General features: G+C 33.0%; 1 protein-coding gene across 1 annotated transcript; it reads right to left on the reverse strand.

Annotated features, from left to right (window-relative positions):
* Nucleotides 1–13,024: 13,024 nt before the first annotated feature.
* Nucleotides 13,025–20,861, reverse strand: LOC111637515 (dual 3',5'-cyclic-AMP and -GMP phosphodiesterase 11-like). The gene is made up of 20 exons (XM_023383021.1): nt 20,757–20,861; nt 17,940–18,772; nt 17,153–17,314; nt 16,997–17,086; nt 16,786–16,923; nt 16,647–16,717; nt 16,513–16,576; nt 16,212–16,259; nt 16,002–16,145; nt 15,389–15,532; nt 15,179–15,325; nt 14,989–15,096; nt 14,814–14,923; nt 14,651–14,738; nt 14,482–14,582; nt 14,334–14,411; nt 14,162–14,225; nt 14,030–14,104; nt 13,828–13,911; nt 13,025–13,764 (listed from the first exon to the last, which is right to left on the reverse strand). Exons 1-20 carry the CDS (start codon nt 20,842–20,844, stop codon nt 13,648–13,650), a joined length of 2,754 nt encoding a protein of 917 aa, XP_023238789.1. The 5' UTR covers nt 20,845–20,861; the 3' UTR covers nt 13,025–13,647.
* Between the last annotated feature and the right edge of the window lie 354 nt (nt 20,862–21,215).

Below are 21,215 nucleotides of genomic sequence, written 5' to 3' on the forward strand. Positions count from 1 at the left end.
CCGTATTCCGAGAACGACGATATCGACAATCGCGAAAAATAAAGATATTATTAAATCTGCTAACGTTGTGAAAGGGGTTAAATCAAGTTCTAAACAGAGATTGAAGACATTAGATCATGTTGAGAAATTGCTTTTGGTTGGATAACTGAAAAACAGTGCGCTGGCGACATCCTATCAGAACCAATTATTTGCGAGAAAGCTAAAAAGATACATGCTGATCTCATGAAAAATCAAGCAGGAACTAGCCAAGAAAACGAGATGTTAAAGCCAGCCATTTTTTTCACATGAGAACGGATTAATTAATCATTTTTACATTACTTCTTATGGGAAAGATTGGTTTGGTATAAGTCCAAACATCAGGAACGGATTAAGGTCGTATACCGAGGTTCCACTGTATATTATAACTTCCGACTCTTATCAGCTGCAAACTACTCAATCACATCATCAAAAGACAATTTCTGAAATTTAACATTCTCACTAAACATAAGGCATAAATCTGATGGCAGTTTCTTTTGCTTTATTGTACGAAAATAATTTTTTACGCCCGTGTTGCAGGACATTCACCTGAACAGTTTGTTATTGATAACGTTAAAACGTTACCAATAACAAACTGTTCGGGTGAAGGTCCTTCAGCATTAAATCAACAAATAAACAAACAAAATTAATTGCACGATGTTTTTCACTTAAAAAAATAATAATAATAATAAAAGGAAGTTCTCGACGGAACTCCAAGTATTTGCTTGTTTTCTTTCTGGTAAATCCGCCACTGCTATGTGCTGATAGGATAAACACAAGTAGAATTCTCACTTAATTTGCAGGATTGTTATACAAATAGAATTCTGTGGAAAATTTCTCAGACTATGCACTATGCAAACTACGCGAGATTAGTGACTAAAGATCACGCCTAATCTTAAAATAGTGGAACGCAAAATCGGTAATTCTGTATTTACCAGTAAGATAGCTGTTAATCCTGCGATTTGTCTAATTCTGTTAGTGAATTAGGGAATTAGTCCTGTTTCCGCAATTTTGTTTTTTATTTTATTTTATATATTTTTTTCTAGAAAAATTATATTGATAAAATAATTTTTAAAATTTTTTTTATTTTATTATTTTATTAAAATAAAGGAACATAATTTAAAAAAAAAGAGCAGAAAATCCTAGAAAATGTTCCTTCTTAGGAGTTTCAAAGATGCTTAAAAAACGCTCAATTTTATAATAATAACTTGATAATATTACAGCTTCAAAATTTGATATAAAATTTAGAAAAATTTACATATACAAGAGTTATAATTCATATAAGTTGTCTCATTATTCATGAATACAACAACAGACTTTCAATCATTCAATTAGCATACGAACACATTAAACATTGTTACGATTAAATCCATGAATATTTTAATATCCATGAATTAAATATAGAAAAAATTTTGTCTAGTAAATTTTTTCCTCATTTTTCTGTAAATAATTTAATAAATTCATATTCAAAAGTTTAAAATACTTATGTAAATTTACGAACAGAAATGTTATTTACAGTCTGTCTGAATGGTTTGCCTCGGGTGAGGTTTCACTCTCATCATTTAAAGGGGTTAAAGACAGAGAGAGGGAGAGAGTTTTTTTAAAAAAACTACCATAAAATAGCATAAAAATATTCATTTAAATGTTTAAAAAATAGATGCAAAAGAAATATTTCTGAAGTCTTTTCGTAATTTAATCCTAAAGTATTCGTTGTTATATATAGGAAGGAATGGGTTACTTTTTTGTAATCCTAAGTTGTAAAATAGCCTTGCCTTAACACACTCTATAAAAGTCTAAAAAGCCCTTGATCCTTTTATCAAATAGTAATAAAATGCAAAGTATAAATCCCTAAATTGTATTCCGGTAGATGAGGTCCTAGACTGCATCTTGTTTAGCTTATCCTACATTTTGTTAACGTATATAAAAGTTAAGTTTTAAAATGTCATAAATTATTTTAATATTTTAAAAATAATTTATGGCATTTTAATACATTATTTTTTAACAGAAATAAATTAATTTTTTCACGATTATGTGGTAGTTTTTTTAACTCAAACGAGGGCGCCACCGTTATATTTTTTCCTTTCCTTAAAATTTGCATACGAGTCAGACTTTTTTTTAAAATAAATTTTATCAAAATTTTATGCGTTTTTTTGTGTAATTTTTAGCGATTTTGTCAAAAAATCTCATCACACGAAAGCCGAAATACTGACAGTTGTGTATAAAATCATATTTAACATCACCATACTGTATATTATTGTATCTTTACAGTCCTACTTTTAGTAGGACTGTAAAGATGAATGAATGAAGGCAAAGAATATTAATTAAGAACTGAAGAACAATAGAAATTAAGACATTATATAGTTAATTTATTGTCTTTAGAAGACAAATATTAAATAAAAATCTTTAAAATGACTTTATTATCTGGTATTTATGAATCTGTTATCGGTTATATTGTATCTTTACAGTCCTACTTTTAGTAGGACTGTAAAGATACAATATATCCGATAACAGATTCATAAATACCAGATAATAAAGATTTTTATTACATATTTTAACAAAAATAAACAGCTAGACTGCGAATTTATCTCTTCGCATATATTCAGTGTTGTTTTTCTTATTTTTATGCATATTTTTTTCACGTTCGAAGATAGAAGAAACAAGAAATTATAAAATTTTTACGATGTTTTCGAAAATTTGATGGAATAATTTAATAAAAGCCTACTCGATTTTATAAATTTATAATACCGCGTCATTTCTCCGATCGTTATCGTTCCAATTTTTGGATTATAAAGAAATAACACTTTTCTATTTAAGGATATTTATATAAATATCTTACTTTCTTTTTATTATATTATAATATAGAACTGAAAGGTAAAGAACAGAAGCATAGAGATATAAAACTATTCAGCTTTAACTGTTTCTTAAAGGAAAAGAATATTAATTAAGAACTGAAGTAGAATAGAAATTAAGGCAATGATTAGTTAATTTATTGTCTCAAAAGATAAATATTAATTATTTTTTTTATTGTTCAGTTCAATTATTATTGTTTAAATAGTTTCTTTACCTTTCATTATTTGCCTAAGGCAAAGAAACTATTCAGAGAATAGATAAATAGAAGAATAACTGGTAAATATATATAGAATAGTAATAAAAGTGAATAATTAGGGGCAAAGAATAGTTAAATATAGGTTAACATAGAAAAGATAATGATCAATAGAGACAAGTGTATCATTCTATTCTTAGTTTATTGTCCTCCATTAAATTTTAGAGTAACGTGATTATCTTTTATGTATTTTTGTTCATTGCCATCTAGTTATATAGTACAATATTTATGCTTCCCTGTAGACTGTTACGGTAAACTGTAATGTGATATGACGAACTTACGAGAATTTGAAAGTAATTATAATTAATCTTCTGCTTAAAGAACCCGGAACTTGGTTGAAGAAACTATGAGCAATCGATGTGGGTGTAAAAACTCGAATGTTGCATCGAGTTAATTGTTTAATTTGTGACTATTCAACTTGTGATTTTAATAGATTTTATGGGAATTTAATAACTAGTAATTACATATTTTTACTTTAGTATCGTAAAAAATTCGTAACAAATGTTACAGGCAATTCGGGAAGGAAGCAAAATCTGTTACGTTAAGATAAAAGAAAGGAAGTTACGACCAATTAGTCAGTAACTTTCTTAGAAGTTACTTTCACTATTTTCTGATAAAACTTTCGTTTTTGTTAATTATACAGTTATTCCTCTATTATACCACAATAATTTGTGTATATGGTTTCCGTCTATCGATCGTAAATGTTATTATTATTATTTTTTCTTTCTAACTCTCTTGGCATTATACGTTGGAAGATCCTTTTTGATCAGCTTCCAACAGTAATGAATGAATAACTCAACTGTGTTTTTACTAAGTGTCTCTATGAAGTTTTGTGAATATTTTTGGGTGTTCCGGAACATGTGAAGATGATCTGGCAGTTTAAAAATCTCTCACAAAACAAAATGTTCTGAGTCCTTTGCCAAGTTTCTTTTTTTTTTCAATTTAATATTTAGAAAATGCATTTTTAGCTTCTCGACTTCTCATAAATTGTTTGTTACCTTCCAGATTAAGCTCTGGTGGAGTACTTTCCGATAAACGCTCCATTAGAGCTTAACCTTTTGATAAATATCTAGTCGATGATATTACTCACTCTTCCTAGAATACAAATAGGAAATCTTCCAATTATATGTAATCATATTTACAATTTTGGTGCTTCAAATCATTGATTTATAAGTTCCTTAACCTTACGAAAGCAAGCGTAACGTAGTAATAAAATAAAGAGATTAATTACTATTTTAGTTTGAGTTTTAACCATTTTAAATGTTACTTAATACACATGATAGTCCATAAATCCGTGTTTTTTTGTATATTCCATGTAATTTATGAATGTTATTCGTTTTATGACATTATCACCAGCAGCATGATTATGATCTGAATTCAAACTTGTGCTGCTAAAGCTATAATATAGAGATCACTTTTTCTTTACAATATAATAAATTTTAATGAGTGATGCTCTAAAATTTAACCTTGTATAAGCTGTAGTTTGTTTAGCAAATATGTAAATCAGGCCCTGACATTACCTACATTAATGATCTACTATAGCTTTTTCTAATGACGTTACATACATAAATTGGATGCAAATTTTAATTTTTCACAATATTTTATGACTGCAACAATATAACTTGTATAATTTTTACTACTTTAGGCACTGAAGAAGACTCGCTCGTGGCCTTCAATATGCTTTTGAAAAATTTGAGCGAGACCCCGTGTACTTAAGATCTTTAGTACAGTATTTACAATAAAGTAAACGAATTTTAACGAATTTACTTTAATCGGAACTTAGCCCGAATCGGGTGGATACAACATCAGAAGGAAAAAATTCACATACGCAAAATAATAAATTATAGATCCACGACAAACCGAAACGGGATTAAAATGGCTACTGGTCCACGTTACCAACTTCATGGTTCTTCAGAAAAAAATTGATTTTGATCGAATGTCTCTGTATTCTTTCAACTGTATGGTGTTTAGAAAAATAGTCGAGTAGTAGTTTCGACTGACATTTGTATAAATATCGTATACTTTAATGACATTGCATCTCATTCGAATTTCTCACTGAGGATTCTCCAAATGGATGCGGATAAATTAATTTAAAATGCCAATATACATATATATATATATATAACGTCGTAGATAAATTTGTATACGAAGTTTTAGAGTTTTTGGCTCGAAAAATGCGAATAATCGCACCATCCTGAATGATGAAGTAGATGACAAAACATTCTTTGGCTATTTTGTGCTGTATTTTTTTTTTTCTTGCACTAGTTGATTCGAGTCCTTCTTCTACCATGAACGGTAGTACTACTGTTAAGTCTTCGAGATTTAAATGCCAAAAAAAAGGGACGACTCGACTGAATTTACGTTAGTTCTATTGTCTACTTGTCTCTCTCTGGTCCCACTTTACGTTCTTCCGCCAATTTCAGCCATTGCAATCTGTTGTGAGCCACTCCGGCAGACAGGACGCTCAAGTTTCTGTGGATCTTGGTAAAGGCCTAAGAATATTTGCTGTGTAAATGTTGATTTTATACTGGAGACAAACAAATAAAGTAAATTACCTCGTATATGGGCACGCAGATGGCATCTATAAATCGAACTTGCATCAGAGGTAGCTGATCTTTCTTTTCTCTGTTCATCATGTCCTTCATGAAGTAATAAATTAAAGATATTACAGTTACACTCACAAATTTTCTTAATTTTAACGGAATGAAGCATGCAAAGTATTGTATATTGACATGAACTTGGAAGTAGTAGACTTACGATAGGTTGAATCTTCAATTCCTCCTTTTCCATATCACCTTGCTGAAAGAACTCACTGGCAACTAATTCTGCCACCTAAAATGTCAAGCATATAATAGAAAAGTAAATACATTTAAAAAAAATTAAACATACCACTCTTTGTATCTCCCACGGCTTAGTTATGGCAGCCACATCACAAGCAGTCATCAGCATGGCTCTGTTAAAAAAAGAATTTTGTATATTTCAAACGGTAAAATAAATCTCCATCTAATCTTTAAACTTATGTCACTTTTTGTTAATATTACAACACTAATTTTTCTTCTACCTAAGCAATTCTCGATGATTTTCATCTTGCCAATCATATTCTTCAGAGCTGATCAGCTTAAAAAATGTACCCCTCCTCCTAGGTTGAGAAAACAGGCTTAAGTATAAAAAATTCAGAAAAATAAAGGTAAAAATAAAATAATAAACACCTAAAGTAAACTGCCAAATCCGTGGCTAATATAGCATCTTCTAAAACGTGAACCACCCAAGAATACTCTTNGTCTAGGATGAACTTTTTGAGCGGCTTGACCCCAGGTGCCGCAAGCGTAAGTGATGGTAGGAATAAATATGTGGTCGTAGATGGTCCCCATTGCCTCTGAATTGAGGCCCCATTTATTTTTGGCATACTTGGCAAAGGTATGAAAGATGAGGCCTGTGCGAGCAGCTATATGTTTAATATGCTGGGTCCAGGTTAGAGTGGGGTCGAGAGTAATGCCCAGGAATATAATAATACCAGTCGACCCCCCTATAACACTGTTGATTTTTCCGTTTTATATGAATTCCATGTTGTACGAGTCATTTAGATTTTATAAATACGTGTGCCGAGCTGTGAACGGCTCATTATTTGTAAAATCTAAGTGACTCGTACAACATGGAATTCATATAAAATGGAAAAATCAACAGTGTTATGGGGGGGTCGACTCTAATAATAATAGAAGAATTGTTTTATTAATGTAATGGTTTTATAGTAATTATATAGAATTCGAAAATATACTCGTGATCGTACGATTTTTAATACTAGTATCGGGATCTTTGCATTTCTAGTTCCTTTTATGAAGGGATATTAAAATTCTTGGTTCCTCGAATGGAGGGATATTAACATTCCATATCTCAATCTAATCATTTCTAGTTTATAGTAAAGAAAATTTGATTTTTCTAGTTCTTAGTTTTTGATATTCCTAGCACAAAATAGCGAGATATTTCCAGTTTCTTCTTCCTACTAAAATAAGTAAACTTTTTTTTTTGAAGTTTACGTTTTTTTAAGTAGCAAAAACAAAACCTCAGAGGGAATTTTCTTAACAATTTCTTCTTTCATAATGTAAGAACTAAGTTTGTATATGCCGGTATAAAGATCCGCATGGCTTGTAGTAGTGGCAAATTGCCATACTTTTTTTTATTTTTTCTTGATAAAGCGGGTGATCCGGAATTCCGAGTTTGTCGTCCGTGGATATGTTGGAATGATATTGGATAGGAATAAAGCGAGACGAAATTTTAAGTCTTGTAAAGTCGAGTATTTTTAAGTCGATGCAGTTATTTGTTTTATATATATGTGTTTTACATTTTGTTTTATAGTTTATAAATAATCGATATGTAAAAAACTTTTTACTTGTTTTGTTTTCTTTTATATTAAGCGTTTTTATATTCTTATTTTTTAAAATCTCATTTAAGTTTAAATTTAAAAAAAAAAGTAACTGAATTTTAAGATGAATTTGCCTAACAAAATAAAGTCAGGAGGAAGAGCTTAAAAAATCTATATCTCGATTAATTTTGGCCCTAAATAAGTACGATTTTCGCACAAATAATAAGAATAACACGAGATTTTTTAAAGTAAAAACGTTTTAATTACAGTTTCTGCTAGTAAATAGCGCTGTTTAAACAGCAGAATCCTTAAATGATGTCGCGAATGTGATATAAAATACGTAGGCTACAGAAGCAGAAGTGAATAGCAAAGAGGATAAGTACATTAAAAATGAGCATCACCTAATAGTAAAATGTTTACACTTCAAAAATTTCCATTCCATTCTAGGCATTTCTGTGAAAACTGCACGTGTTTAGAGTCAAAATTTACTAACACATGAATTTTTAATGTTGTTCCTTTCCTGACTTTTAGTTCATCCCCATATATTACAGTTATTTAAGCTATACACACTACAAGAGTCGCCGTGACTTCATCGTCAGTTCATCTCATCGTTTATCTATTTAATTAATTAATTAAAGTATGTTAAAATAGCCAAATTTGTAAGTTACGTACGGAAAAATAATGCACGTTTAATGCAATTCAAAAGTGAAAATATTTTTTTGAAAAAGTGATGATGGAAAAGAAACCAAGAAATGTAAATAAAATATGATAAAGTGAAAGTTAAAATGAAAATGATGTGGAGAGAAATGAAAGCCAAAATCAAAGAGAATGATGGAAAAATGGAAATGAAAGTCGAAATAAATGAAATATAAGAGAAATTGAGGATTGGAAGTGAATTAAATAAAATCTGTAAGTGAAATAAAAGTGTAAAAGAAACTTTGAACGAAGCAAGAATTGTAAATTAAATTAATAATTACTGTATAATAATAAAGACACCGAATTAAAGGCAAATAAGAATCAACTGAAATGTTAAATGGACGAAAAAGGACAATTAAAATAAGAGTGAAAAATAAACTAAATAGCAAATAAAAGAAAACAAGAAACTAGTAAATACCAGTCGACCCCCCTATAACACTGTTGATTATTCCGTTTTATATGAATTCCATGTTGTACGAGTCACTTAGATTTTACAAATACGTGTGCCGGGCTGTGAATGTCTCACGAATTTGTAAAATCTAAGTGACTCGTACAACATGGAATTTATATAAAACGGAATAATCAACAGTGTTATAGGGGGGTCAACTGGTATTTACTTTAAATTCGTTGTAACATTCTGTGATTTTGTACGAATTGTATCGACGTTGTATGCCACTTTATAATCATTTTCTAAGTTTAGTATTTTTAAATACTGTATATTCGAACTGTTTAACGTAATTTTACATTTTCTACAAGGAAAATTACTCGTAGATTCGTTGTATTTTCAACACATGGCTTCAAAACAGTCTCATTAACATTCGTCTTTTATTTAATCATTAAAAAAAAGTCAGAAAAAGTTTATATTTATTGTTATTTCTTTAACAATTCACAAACTATTTCTTCTTGCGATTATTATTTTATATTAACTTTGAATATTTTTAAAAGCTATTTCGTGACTTTCCCTTCCATAACATAAAGAAGGTTTGTTCGATCGATTTTCGAATAGTTTATTTTTATTTTATTTTATATATTTTTTTCTAGAAAAATTATATTGATAAAATAATTTTTAAAATTTTTTTTATTTTATTATTTTATTAAAATAAAGGAACATAATTTAAAAAAAAAGAGCAGAAAATCCTAGAAAATGTTCCTTCTTAGGAGTTTCAAAGATGCTTAAAAAACGCTCAATTTTATAATAATAACTTGATAATATTACAGCTTCAAAATTTGATATAAAATTTAGAAAAATTTACATATACAAGAGTTATAATTCATATAAGTTGTCTCATTATTCATGAATACAACAACAGACTTTCAATCATTCAATTAGCATACGAACACATTAAACATTGTTACGATTAAATCCATGAATATTTTAATATCCATGAATTAAATATAGAAAAAATTTTGTCTAGTAAATTTTTTCCTCATTTTTCTGTAAATAATTTAATAAATTCATATTCAAAAGTTTAAAATACTTATGTAAATTTACGAACAGAAATGTTATTTACAGTCTGTCTGAATGGTTTGCCTCGGGTGAGGTTTCACTCTCATCATTTAAAGGGGTTAAAGACAGAGAGAGGGAGAGAGTTTTTTTAAAAAAACTACCATAAAATAGCATAAAAATATTCATTTAAATGTTTAAAAAATAGATGCAAAAGAAATATTTCTGAAGTCTTTTCGTAATTTAATCCTAAAGTATTCGTTGTTATATATAGGAAGGAATGGGTTACTTTTTTGTAATCCTAAGTTGTAAAATAGCCTTGCCTTAACACACTCTATAAAAGTCTAAAAAGCCCTTGATCCTTTTATCAAATAGTAATAAAATGCAAAGTATAAATCCCTAAATTGTATTCCGGTAGATGAGGTCCTAGACTGCATCTTGTTTAGCTTATCCTACATTTTGTTAACGTATATAAAAGTTAAGTTTTAAAATGTTATAAATTATTTTAATATTTTAAAAATAATTTATGGCATTTTAATACATTATTTTTTAACAGAAATAAATTAATTTTTTCACGATTATGTGGTAGTTTTTTTAACTCAAACGAGGGCGCCACCGTTATATTTTTTCCTTTCCTTAAAATTTGCATACGAGTCAGACTTTTTTTTAAAATAAATTTTATCAAAATTTTATGCGTTTTTTTGTGTAATTTTTAGCGATTTTGTCAAAAAATCTCATCACACGAAAGCCGAAATACTGACAGTTGTGTATAAAATCATATTTAACATCACCATACTGTATATTATTGTATCTTTACAGTCCTACTTTTAGTAGGACTGTAAAGATGAATGAATGAAGGCAAAGAATATTAATTAAGAACTGAAGAACAATAGAAATTAAGACATTATATAGTTAATTTATTGTCTTTAGAAGACAAATATTAAATAAAAATCTTTAAAATGACTTTATTATCTGGTATTTATGAATCTGTTATCGGTTATATTGTATCTTTACAGTCCTACTTTTAGTAGGACTGTAAAGATACAATATATCCGATAACAGATTCATAAATACCAGATAATAAAGATTTTTATTACATATTTTAACAAAAATAAACAGCTAGACTGCGAATTTATCTCTTCGCATATATTCAGTGTTGTTTTTCTTATTTTTATGCATATTTTTTTCACGTTCGAAGATAGAAGAAACAAGAAATTATAAAATTTTTACGATGTTTTCGAAAATTTGATGGAATAATTTAATAAAAGCCTACTCGATTTTATAAATTTATAATACCGCGTCATTTCTCCGATCGTTATCGTTCCAATTTTTGGATTATAAAGAAATAACACTTTTCTATTTAAGGATATTTATATAAATATCTTACTTTCTTTTTATTATATTATAATATAGAACTGAAAGGTAAAGAACAGAAGCATAGAGATATAAAACTATTCAGCTTTAACTGTTTCTTAAAGGAAAAGAATATTAATTAAGAACTGAAGTAGAATAGAAATTAAGGCAATGATTAGTTAATTTATTGTCTCAAAAGATAAATATTAATTATTTTTTTTATTGTTCAGTTCAATTATTATTGTTTAAATAGTTTCTTTACCTTTCATTATTTGCCTAAGGCAAAGAAACTATTCAGAGAATAGATAAATAGAAGAATAACTGGTAAATATATATAGAATAGTAATAAAAGTGAATAATTAGGGGCAAAGAATAGTTAAACATAGGTTAACATAGAAAAGATAATGATCAATAGAGACAAGTGTATCATTCTATTCTTAGTTTATTGTCCTCCATTAAATTTTAGAGTAACGTGATTATCTTTTATGTATTTTTGTTCATTGCCATCTAGTTATATAGTACAATATTTATGCTTCCCTGTAGACTGTTACGGTAAACTGTAATGTGATATGACGAACTTACGAGAATTTGAAAGTAATTATAATTAATCTTCTGCTTAAAGAACCCGGAACTTGGTTGAAGAAACTATGAGCAATCGATGTGGGTGTAAAAACTCGAATGTTGCATCGAGTTAATTGTTTAATTTGTGACTATTCAACTTGTGATTTTAATAGATTTTATGGGAATTTAATAACTAGTAATTACATATTTTTACTTTAGTATCGTAAAAAATTCGTAACAAATGTTACAGGCAATTCGGGAAGGAAGCAAAATCTGTTACGTTAAGATAAAAGAAAGGAAGTTACGACCAATTAGTCAGTAACTTTCTTAGAAGTTACTTTCACTATTTTCTGATAAAACTTTCGTTTTTGTTAATTATACAGTTATTCCTCTATTATACCACAATAATTTGTGTGTATGGTTTCCGTCTATCGATCGTAAATGTTATTATTATTATTTTTTCTTTCTAACTCTCTTGGCATTATACGTTGGAAGATCCTTTTTGATCAGCTTCCAACAGTAATGAATGAATAACCCAACTGTGTTTTTACTAAGTGTCTCTATGAAGTTTTGTGAATATTTTTGGGTGTTCCGGAACATGTGAAGATGATCTGGCAGTTTAAAAATCTCTCACAAAACAAAATGTTCTGAGTCCTTTGCCAAGTTTCTTTTTTTTTTCAATTTAATATTTAGAAAATGCATTTTTAGCTTCTCGACTTCTCATAAATTGTTTGTTACCTTCCAGATTAAGCTCTGGTGGAGTACTTTCCGATAAACGCTCCATTAGAGCTTAACCTTTTGATAAATATCTAGTCGATGATATTACTCACTCTTCCTAGAATACAAATAGGAAATCTTCCAATTATATGTAATCATATTTACAATTTTGGTGCTTCAAATCATTGATTTATAAGTTCCTTAACCTTACGAAAGCAAGCGTAACGTAGTAATAAAATAAAGAGATTAATTACTATTTTAGTTTGAGTTTTAACCATTTTAAATGTTACTTAATACACATGATAGTCCATAAATCCGTGTTTTTTTGTATATTCCATGTAATTTATGAATGTTATTCGTTTTATGACATTATCACCAGCAGCATGATTATGATCTGAATTCAAACTTGTGCTGCTAAAGCTATAATATAGAGATCACTTTTTCTTTACAATATAATAAATTTTAATGAGTGATGCTCTAAAATTTAACCTTGTATAAGCTGTAGTTTGTTTAGCAAATATGTAAATCAGGCCCTGACATTACCTACATTAATGATCTACTATAGCTTTTTCTAATGACGTTACATACATAAATTGGATGCAAATTTTAATTTTTCACAATATTTTATGACTGCAACAATATAACTTGTATAATTTTTACTACTTTAGGCACTGAAGAAGACTCGCTCGTGGCCTTCAATATGCTTTTGAAAAATTTGAGCGAGACCCCGTGTACTTAAGATCTTTAGTACAGTATTTACAATAAAGTAAACGAATTTTAACGAATTTACTTTAATCGGAACTTAGCCCGAATCGGGTGGATACAACATCAGAAGGAAAAAATTCACATACGCAAAATAATAAATTATAGATCCACGACAAACCGAAACGGGATTAAAATGGCTACTGGTCCACGTTACCAACTTCATGGTTCTTCAGAAAAAAATTGATTTTGATCGAATGTCTCTGTATTCTTTCAACTGTATGGTGTTTAGAAAAATAGTCGAGTAGTAGTTTCGACTGACATTTGTATAAATATCGTATACTTTAATGACATTGCATCTCATTCGAATTTCTCACTGAGGATTCTCCAAATGGATGCGGATAAATTAATTTAAAATGCCAATATACATATATATATATATATAACGTCGTAGATAAATTTGTATACGAAGTTTTAGAGTTTTTGGCTCGAAAAATGCGAATAATCGCACCATCCTGAATGATGAAGTAGATGACAAAACATTCTTTGGCTATTTTGTGCTGTATTTTTTTTTTTCTTGCACTAGTTGATTCGAGTCCTTCTTCTACCATGAACGGTAGTACTACTGTTAAGTCTTCGAGATTTAAATGCCAAAAAAAAGGGACGACTCGACTGAATTTACGTTAGTTCTATTGTCTACTTGTCTCTCTCTGGTCCCACTTTACGTTCTTCCGCCAATTTCAGCCATTGCAATCTGTTGTGAGCCACTCCGGCAGACAGGACGCTCAAGTTTCTGTGGATCTTGGTAAAGGCCTAAGAATATTTGCTGTGTAAATGTTGATTTTATACTGGAGACAAACAAATAAAGTAAATTACCTCGTATATGGGCACGCAGATGGCATCTATAAATCGAACTTGCATCAGAGGTAGCTGATCTTTCTTTTCTCTGTTCATCATGTCCTTCATGAAGTAATAAATTAAAGATATTACAGTTACACTCACAAATTTTCTTAATTTTAACGGAATGAAGCATGCAAAGTATTGTATATTGACATGAACTTGGAAGTAGTAGACTTACGATAGGTTGAATCTTCAATTCCTCCTTTTCCATATCACCTTGCTGAAAGAACTCACTGGCAACTAATTCTGCCACCTAAAATGTCAAGCATATAATAGAAAAGTAAATACATTTAAAAAAAATTAAACATACCACTCTTTGTATCTCCCACGGCTTAGTTATGGCAGCCACATCACAAGCAGTCATCAGCATGGCTCTGTTAAAAAAAGAATTTTGTAAATTTCAAACGGTAAAATAAATCTCCATCTAATCTTTAAACTTATGTCACTTTTTGTTAATATTACAACACTAATTTTTCTTCTACCTAAGCAATTCTCGATGATTTTCATCTTGCCAATCATATTCTTCAGAGCTGATCAGCTTAAAAAATGTACCCCTCCTCCTAGGTTGAGAAAACAGGCTTAAGTATAAAAAATTCAGAAAAATAAAGGTAAAAATAAAATAATAAACACCTAAAGTAAACTGCCAAATCCGTGGCTAATATAGCATCTTCTAAAACGTGAACCACCCAAGAATACTCTTCGGGAGATAGATGGCTTAATATTTGGTTTCCCTAAGAAAAATATAATCTTAATCAACTCGTGTAATAGTCTCTTAGCCGATTTAAATCGCAACACTTACGTGACTGTTCAAAATCATAATACACTGATCGAAATGATGATGCTCCATAGTGGATGTCGAATATAACTGAGCCAAGGGCGAGCATGATCTGTAAATTGCACATGTGTCATTCTTAAAAATGTCAGTTTATGCTAATTATGAAAATATAACATCAAGTTTTTACTTAATTTGAAAGGAGTTGTTGGTTCCTCTGTGATCGAGATCATGGCATAAACAAGCAACTAATAGAGCTAGAGTTTCCAGTTCTCCAAGAACTCTCCATAGTTCTGTGTTCTAAAAGGTACCAAGAGTTTATTGAACTGTTTAAAGGGAAAAAATCGAAAGGGAGTGTTATATACCGTTAAGATGGCAAACATCATTTGTCCTACGTTAAACGCATGCCTCCAGTTGTGATAGGTTACTTGCCGGTAGTTCTTTCTGACACTCAATAACCATCTGCACAATACCTGTAAGTATGAAAATATTAGAAAATAACAAAAAAAAAATTATTTGTTCTCTTCCCTATATATTTTTAAAGATTTAGATTACCAAATAATCAATATGAAAACGTTCGATCAAATCTAAATCTAGGAACATTCTGAGACAAGCTTTCAACATCTCGTCATCATCCAAGCTGAAGTCATTAAACTTCAAGTCGTGAAGTTTGTAGGCTTGAGTGGAAGGAACTAAAGCTTTCTGGAATTAAATTAATGATTTTCATAAATTGTTAATGAGAAAATTCAAAAAGAAATTGCTTACTTTAAGTCTGTAAGCTTCTTCTAGAGGTGCTGTAGCGTGATAAGAGAGAACCTCCAGAGTCACTCTTTGTTTAGCCATGGCTTTGATTGCTTTTTCATACATTTGTGTATTGTGGATCCCCATTCCACAGAAAATGGCGAATGCCTGAAATTTTAATAATTATATAGTAATTTATTTTACAAATTTCATATAGAAATCCTATTTTGATTATAAACTTTTCGAAGTCGGATGATTGCAAGAGGTTTTCCTTCTACTTTGAAGAATCCAGATTCGAATTCCTTCTGACTTTGTGAAGAGTTTGATCCTAGGTTTTGTTCTCCATACTTTATTCACTAAAGATAGCTGAATATTTGGACTCATACATGCCCAAAATAGCGAACTTACGGACCTTAATTCTTCAATTTATTGAATTCAGTTGGGATGTAGATATTTTATTACATTTAATTTCTGACACGAATGCAATCACGAAGCCAAAAGACAGTTCTCTATATAACGCCACATAAAATTACATGAATGAATAATGAAATAATCAGTATACAATCGAAATTTACCAAGTGAGAAAACGAACATCCGTTGCGATCACGAACATTTTAACAATATAAGAGTAACTTACCTCGAATAAATTTTCGTCATTTTTATTGAAAGGAGTCCCATTTGATTTATTGATCAGCTGACTCACGCCTAGAATTTTGCCGTCGGCATTTCTAATAGGCATGCATAACACGTTGCGATGACGAAAGCTGGTACCTCTATCCACCTGATAAACAGAACGTTCTGTAGAACCTTGAACGATTTTCTGAACGTATAACGAAACACAACTTACGCTCTGATCGAACCTATCGTCCGCGTAAGCATCGGGAATGTTTAGAGCCTACAAAAAGAACAATTTGAAAAATTAACACTTAGAATAATCCTCTCACGAGCAATTTATTATTAATAATAATAAGAGAACCGCGCGCATCTGCCGGTACCATCTATGGATAATATGTTATAAAGAAGATGATAATCATGGATAATGGTTGATGGCACTTAAAATTTTGATGTAAATTAATTGGAGAAGAAATGACTCTGTGGTTGACATGAGCAGATGCGGGCGGATGTCAAGAATGGCAACCTGTTCGTACTTCTCCGGTGGCAGCTACATAGCCTGTGATACCAACATTGATGGGGAATCTCCCTTCGAACGGACTGGTAAGTAGAAAGAACACATGTCATTACAATGTACAGATACTAGAAGTATTAACCTAATGAATCTTACCTGATTCTCGAACTGGAATCTTCTGTTTCCATGTCTCCAGAATCCAAGTCGAATACGCGCGAAAACGTTCCCTGCAAACAAGAAAGAAATCTCGTTTATCCAGAATCGAAATGATTAAAGTATAAACTGTATTACTAACTTGGGTAGATTCGTCCACTAGCAGTACTTGGCATCTCTCGCAACCTAGTAGAGATTGCGTGTGCGTCATTATCCGGTAGACAATGTGTTCTATGGTGCTCTGTTCCTCAAAGACCATCCTGGCCAAATCTAGAAGCACCTACAGAAGGATAAGATTGGTTTTTGTATCGATCGAGCTACTCGAAAATTAGGAATTAGTTTCTTCTATCTACCTGATTTCTTTTATTTTCCAATTCTGATCTCTCGTATAGTTGCGCGTTCCTCAAACCGATCCCACAGAACTGTAAGTATTGAGCGAACACCTAGAACATTAAAGGACAGGTTAGACGTGATACGAAGTTAACAAGCTATGTGTAACTATATCTTACTTTCTCGTCGTTGGTGTCGAATGCTTCTCCTCTGATCCCGTTTTTGTTGATGACCTGAGCCACACCCAGCACTTGACCGTCGTTGTCGAAGATGGGCATACATAACATACTTCTAGTGGTGTAGCCCGTCTTCCGGTCGATGGTATGGTTAAACCTGGAATCCTGAATGAAGTTCGTGCTTAGTGTCATGACGTAAAACATTTACACGAGTTATAGTCTTTGTTTAATGTTTTATTATCTTTGTTCATCGCGTACAAAATGGTTGTAAAGCGGGTGAATGCAAAGTGGTAAAACCCGATGTACAGGGGTGTTTTCAAGAAGAAAGAGTAGGAAAAGAGGAATGATATCGTCTATCTTTGCTATCTTGAAAAAGTAGACGTTCGAGCATAATTATAGCTAACGTCACTAATGGACGAGTTTTAGTGTTTAGCAGACGTGTTCGTGTCAACGTAAAGCAGTTCTACTGCGCGTTTATATATATATAATTACAGCTAATTCCAGTGGGCGATCAATTTTCTTGTCAACAAACGCGCTACTGTATTCGAACACTTCTGGGAATCGTGTTTTTTTTTTTCTGGTGCCACCCGGTCGGGAGGGCGCAGTCCTTGACCAACGCCCTCGTATAGTCGATTAAATGCCCAGCAAGCATCCCGGATCCGAATTTTGGGCGTGGCTGCAGAATATCTAAAGGTCAAAGTAGCATAGCGCTTCCTGAAATCAGAATTTGCGGGTTTCCGTTTCCGTTCGGAAACTTTACACCGGAAGCTGATGTCGAGTGATAACCTACCTGATAACAGTCTGTGATGTTGACGGACTCGCCCTTTTCTGCGACGTAACCCACGATGCCTTTACCCCACGGTAGCCTGATCTCTTCCTTTTCGTTCATTTGTTGCAGAGTCGAATCGCTGGACACGTCAAACAATTGGCTGACCAAGTAACGGTTGGGCGAGCCTTTCTCACCCCCCACTAGAAACAGGGAGCATCGGTCGGCTCTGGTTAGTATACTGACGTTTTGCAAAATTTTATGGCACAAGCTGCGAACATCCAAGTCATTGCAGATGTCCTTCACCAACTCGAAGATCATCTCTCGTTCATCCAAGGCCTGAAGTTCCTGCCTGCTCTTTCTGTTCGGTCTGCTGGCCGGAAACGAGGTCACCTCACCCGGAAGCGGAAGTGGAAGAAAAGTGGGGGTTCCATCTACCGTGGTACTGACGATGGGCCGCAAAAGACCGCCCCTTTCGAAATCGTGAGCCGAAATCTTTCGGACCGGAGTAGTAGCCCCCGAACCCGATTTGGAAGTGGGGCTGGCAGGCGTGGAGACGACTTCGTGAGCTACCCCTTGGGTGGCGTGTCCTAGCAGCCAAGAGTCGACCATATGCCTGGTGGCCTTGCGGACGAAGTAATCATAGACGAAGGAGGGGTGTTCGTCCAGCCACGACTCCACCCCCTCCAAGTCTTCTTCGCCCGGAGGCTCGTCCATGGATGTGCCACTCGTCGCGCCAGAATCAAAGACGGAAGGACCTCCTCGTGGATGCCAACCCGGCGGCCAAAGTAGACGCCATAGAGTTGTCGGTGCGACATCTTTTCGACTGTCCAGTTTGTCGATTTTCTTGGAAGTATCTGCAAGAAAAACAGAAATCGGAAACATTAACGGACAGTTAGCACGCACTTATTCACATTACCGGAGTACATCCAAACATAAACTTCCGATTTCGAGCAGTTTAATGTGAAATCGAATCGTGAACATTTTCATTCACATTAAGCCGAGGTCGATTCTCACCTGTCCATTTCCTCTGTCTTTGACGTCACGGATCAGGTGTTTCGGACGTTCAGATCGCGTTAAATTAAAGCGATGATTCACTAGCGTCAACACTTAATGGAACGTAGACCCGACTCCAATTCGTTTCCGTTAATAGCGTTTCTTCTGGGATTCGTAACCCGCATAGACGAGCGCACTTATCAGGGGTGAGGAAGCCGATTCTGGGAACCGACAGAAAATACAGGAAACGTCGTCTAAGAGGAAGCTCGAACAGACATTACCGATCGATAATCACGTAGTGAGTAAGTAAAAAATGCGCTCAGTGTCGAACTTCCTCTCACCTTCCACCCAGACGCCATATTGAATTTGTATGACTGTCGCGAGACGTCACGCGACTACTAGTTGTAGATGTTTGCCCACACAATTAATGCTCACACATGCTTGTAATCTGATAGATATTCTATTATAAGAATAGGATTAATCGTTTATAAATCGTAATCACAAATCTAGAAATTTCCGCGAATAGATGGTATTTCACAAGCGTGGTTAGTCGACACGCGCGTGTTGCTTAAAAATAACTATGGAGTCAAAGAACGATCAACGCTCCACACCTGCACCTCCTCAAGGACGGAGACATCTCGTTGGCATGTGGAAAAGGAATAACAAAGACGAGAAACGTCTAGAGACTGCACGCATTGCATTGACAACAGAATGAATTTGCGCTTTTCTCAGATTACCTGTCGAGGTCATCTGGGTCTAACTATGCTTAACGCTTGGCATAACACCGGGAGAGTTTATAAGCTTTACAAGCGAAGTGTTTCACCAAAAACACTTCTACACGTTTCAATTTATCTTAACCTTACCTGTAGGGAATCGATCTATTTTTAATCAAGAGCTTTGCATACGAGAAAGTTTTCAAGATTCCTCCAGAGAACCCCCCGTTGTTAATTACGAAAATAACTACAATTAGCAATTCAAAATTGTGCTCTGTATCAATTTTACTCGCACCTGACTACTCGAGGCCATTTAACCCATCGTAATAACTCATTTTTACTGTTCTGTATAGGAAAATTACTCGAGTATTTTGGTCATTTGATGGGCAAATTATATAAGAGACAATCAATTGTTTTTGGTGTATCGGAAGAGTCGATAATTTTTTAAGTCTGCTACTACGACAACGGAAAGAGGAACCAAACCAAGGACGATTTACGTAAGATGGTTACTCGAAATACTTGATGTATAAATAGGGGTTGTACCACTACTCTGCTTATTTTTAAAGCAGCGGAAGAGTAGCTGGCGCAGCAATATCTCCTCCGGTTAATTAGCATTTATTAAGTGGAGAATAATTTAAATTACAAGCTCGCGCGCGCTTGAGTGATTCTCTAAGCGCGACACATTCAATCTGCACGTGACGGTGACGCCATTAATTATCTTAAGAAATAAAGTAAGGAAGATGAAGAAATAAATGAATCACACTTCTCAGATGAAGTAGTAATTAAAAGATAATGGAGTATAAACCTCCGAAAGCGAAGTGTTTCACTTGTCTGTGCAGCTAAAATAAGAACGAGAGGAGGAAGAGCGCGTGACTCTTACCTGTCGCAACGTCTCGAAAGGGTCATGATTGTTTTTCCGATGGACGGATAGGATATAAATACATTCGTCTAAGCCGTGTATGTATATATATATATGTATATAATGCGATCTACTCTACGGCGTGACTCGGCGGAAGCGATCCATTTCCATTCACGGAAGAGGTGGAGCCGAACACACCGGTCACTCTTCTTCCCGCTGCTTGTTGTGGCCGGAATGACGCGTAGTCCCGCGCTCTAGCTAGAGTTGTTTTACCTGGGATCCATATCCGGCCGAAGAGTCTCTTCCTGACATGCTTCGGGACTTTCCGGAAGGCGGCGCTTTTGGCTACAGGCAGCGCCATCTTCCGACGAAATCTTTTTAATTTGAGCGTTTTTCCGCACCATCTTTTCATTGCGGCGCAACGGAAAATGATTGTTTTGAAATAATGCTTCTGTGGACTTTAAAATTGTTGAATCTTGACTAAATCCTCTCGTACACCCTCTAATTATTAATGTATGTTTCTGCTTTCCTCATAAAGTTTACGCATAAATTATCATTACATACTTTCAATAAAGATGGTGCAGTGCCGAAATATGGGTCAGGTTGTAGTTTTCACCTTCAAATCCTTTAGTCTCCACGTGATTCGGGGGAATCCTCTATGCAAGGGATATAATTTCTCGGGAGGTAGTAGTATCGGGTTGTAGACTGTCCAAGGCCGGGTATTATGTCGGT

The sequence above is a fragment of the Centruroides sculpturatus genome, unplaced genomic scaffold (genome assembly GCF_000671375.1).
Source record: "Centruroides sculpturatus isolate CEXI.00-Female unplaced genomic scaffold, Cexi_2.0 scaffold824, whole genome shotgun sequence".
Lineage (NCBI taxonomy): Eukaryota > Metazoa > Arthropoda > Arachnida > Scorpiones > Buthidae > Centruroides > Centruroides sculpturatus.

What these genes read in the sequence shown, in the direction of transcription:
- LOC111637515 (XM_023383021.1), bottom strand. Translation starts at nt 20,844, where the DNA reads ATGGCGCTGCCTGTAGCCAAAAGCGCCGCCTTCCGGAAAGTCCCGAAG. An exon ending in ATGTAGCTGCCACCGGAGAA is followed by an intron (nt 16,260 to 16,512) that starts GTACGAACAGGT and finishes TTCTTTTTGTAG; the next exon opens with GCTCTAAACATTCCCGATGC. An exon ending in AATCATCGAGAATTGCTTAG is followed by an intron (nt 14,226 to 14,333) that starts GTAGAAGAAAAA and finishes TTTTTTTAACAG; the next exon opens with AGCCATGCTGATGACTGCTT.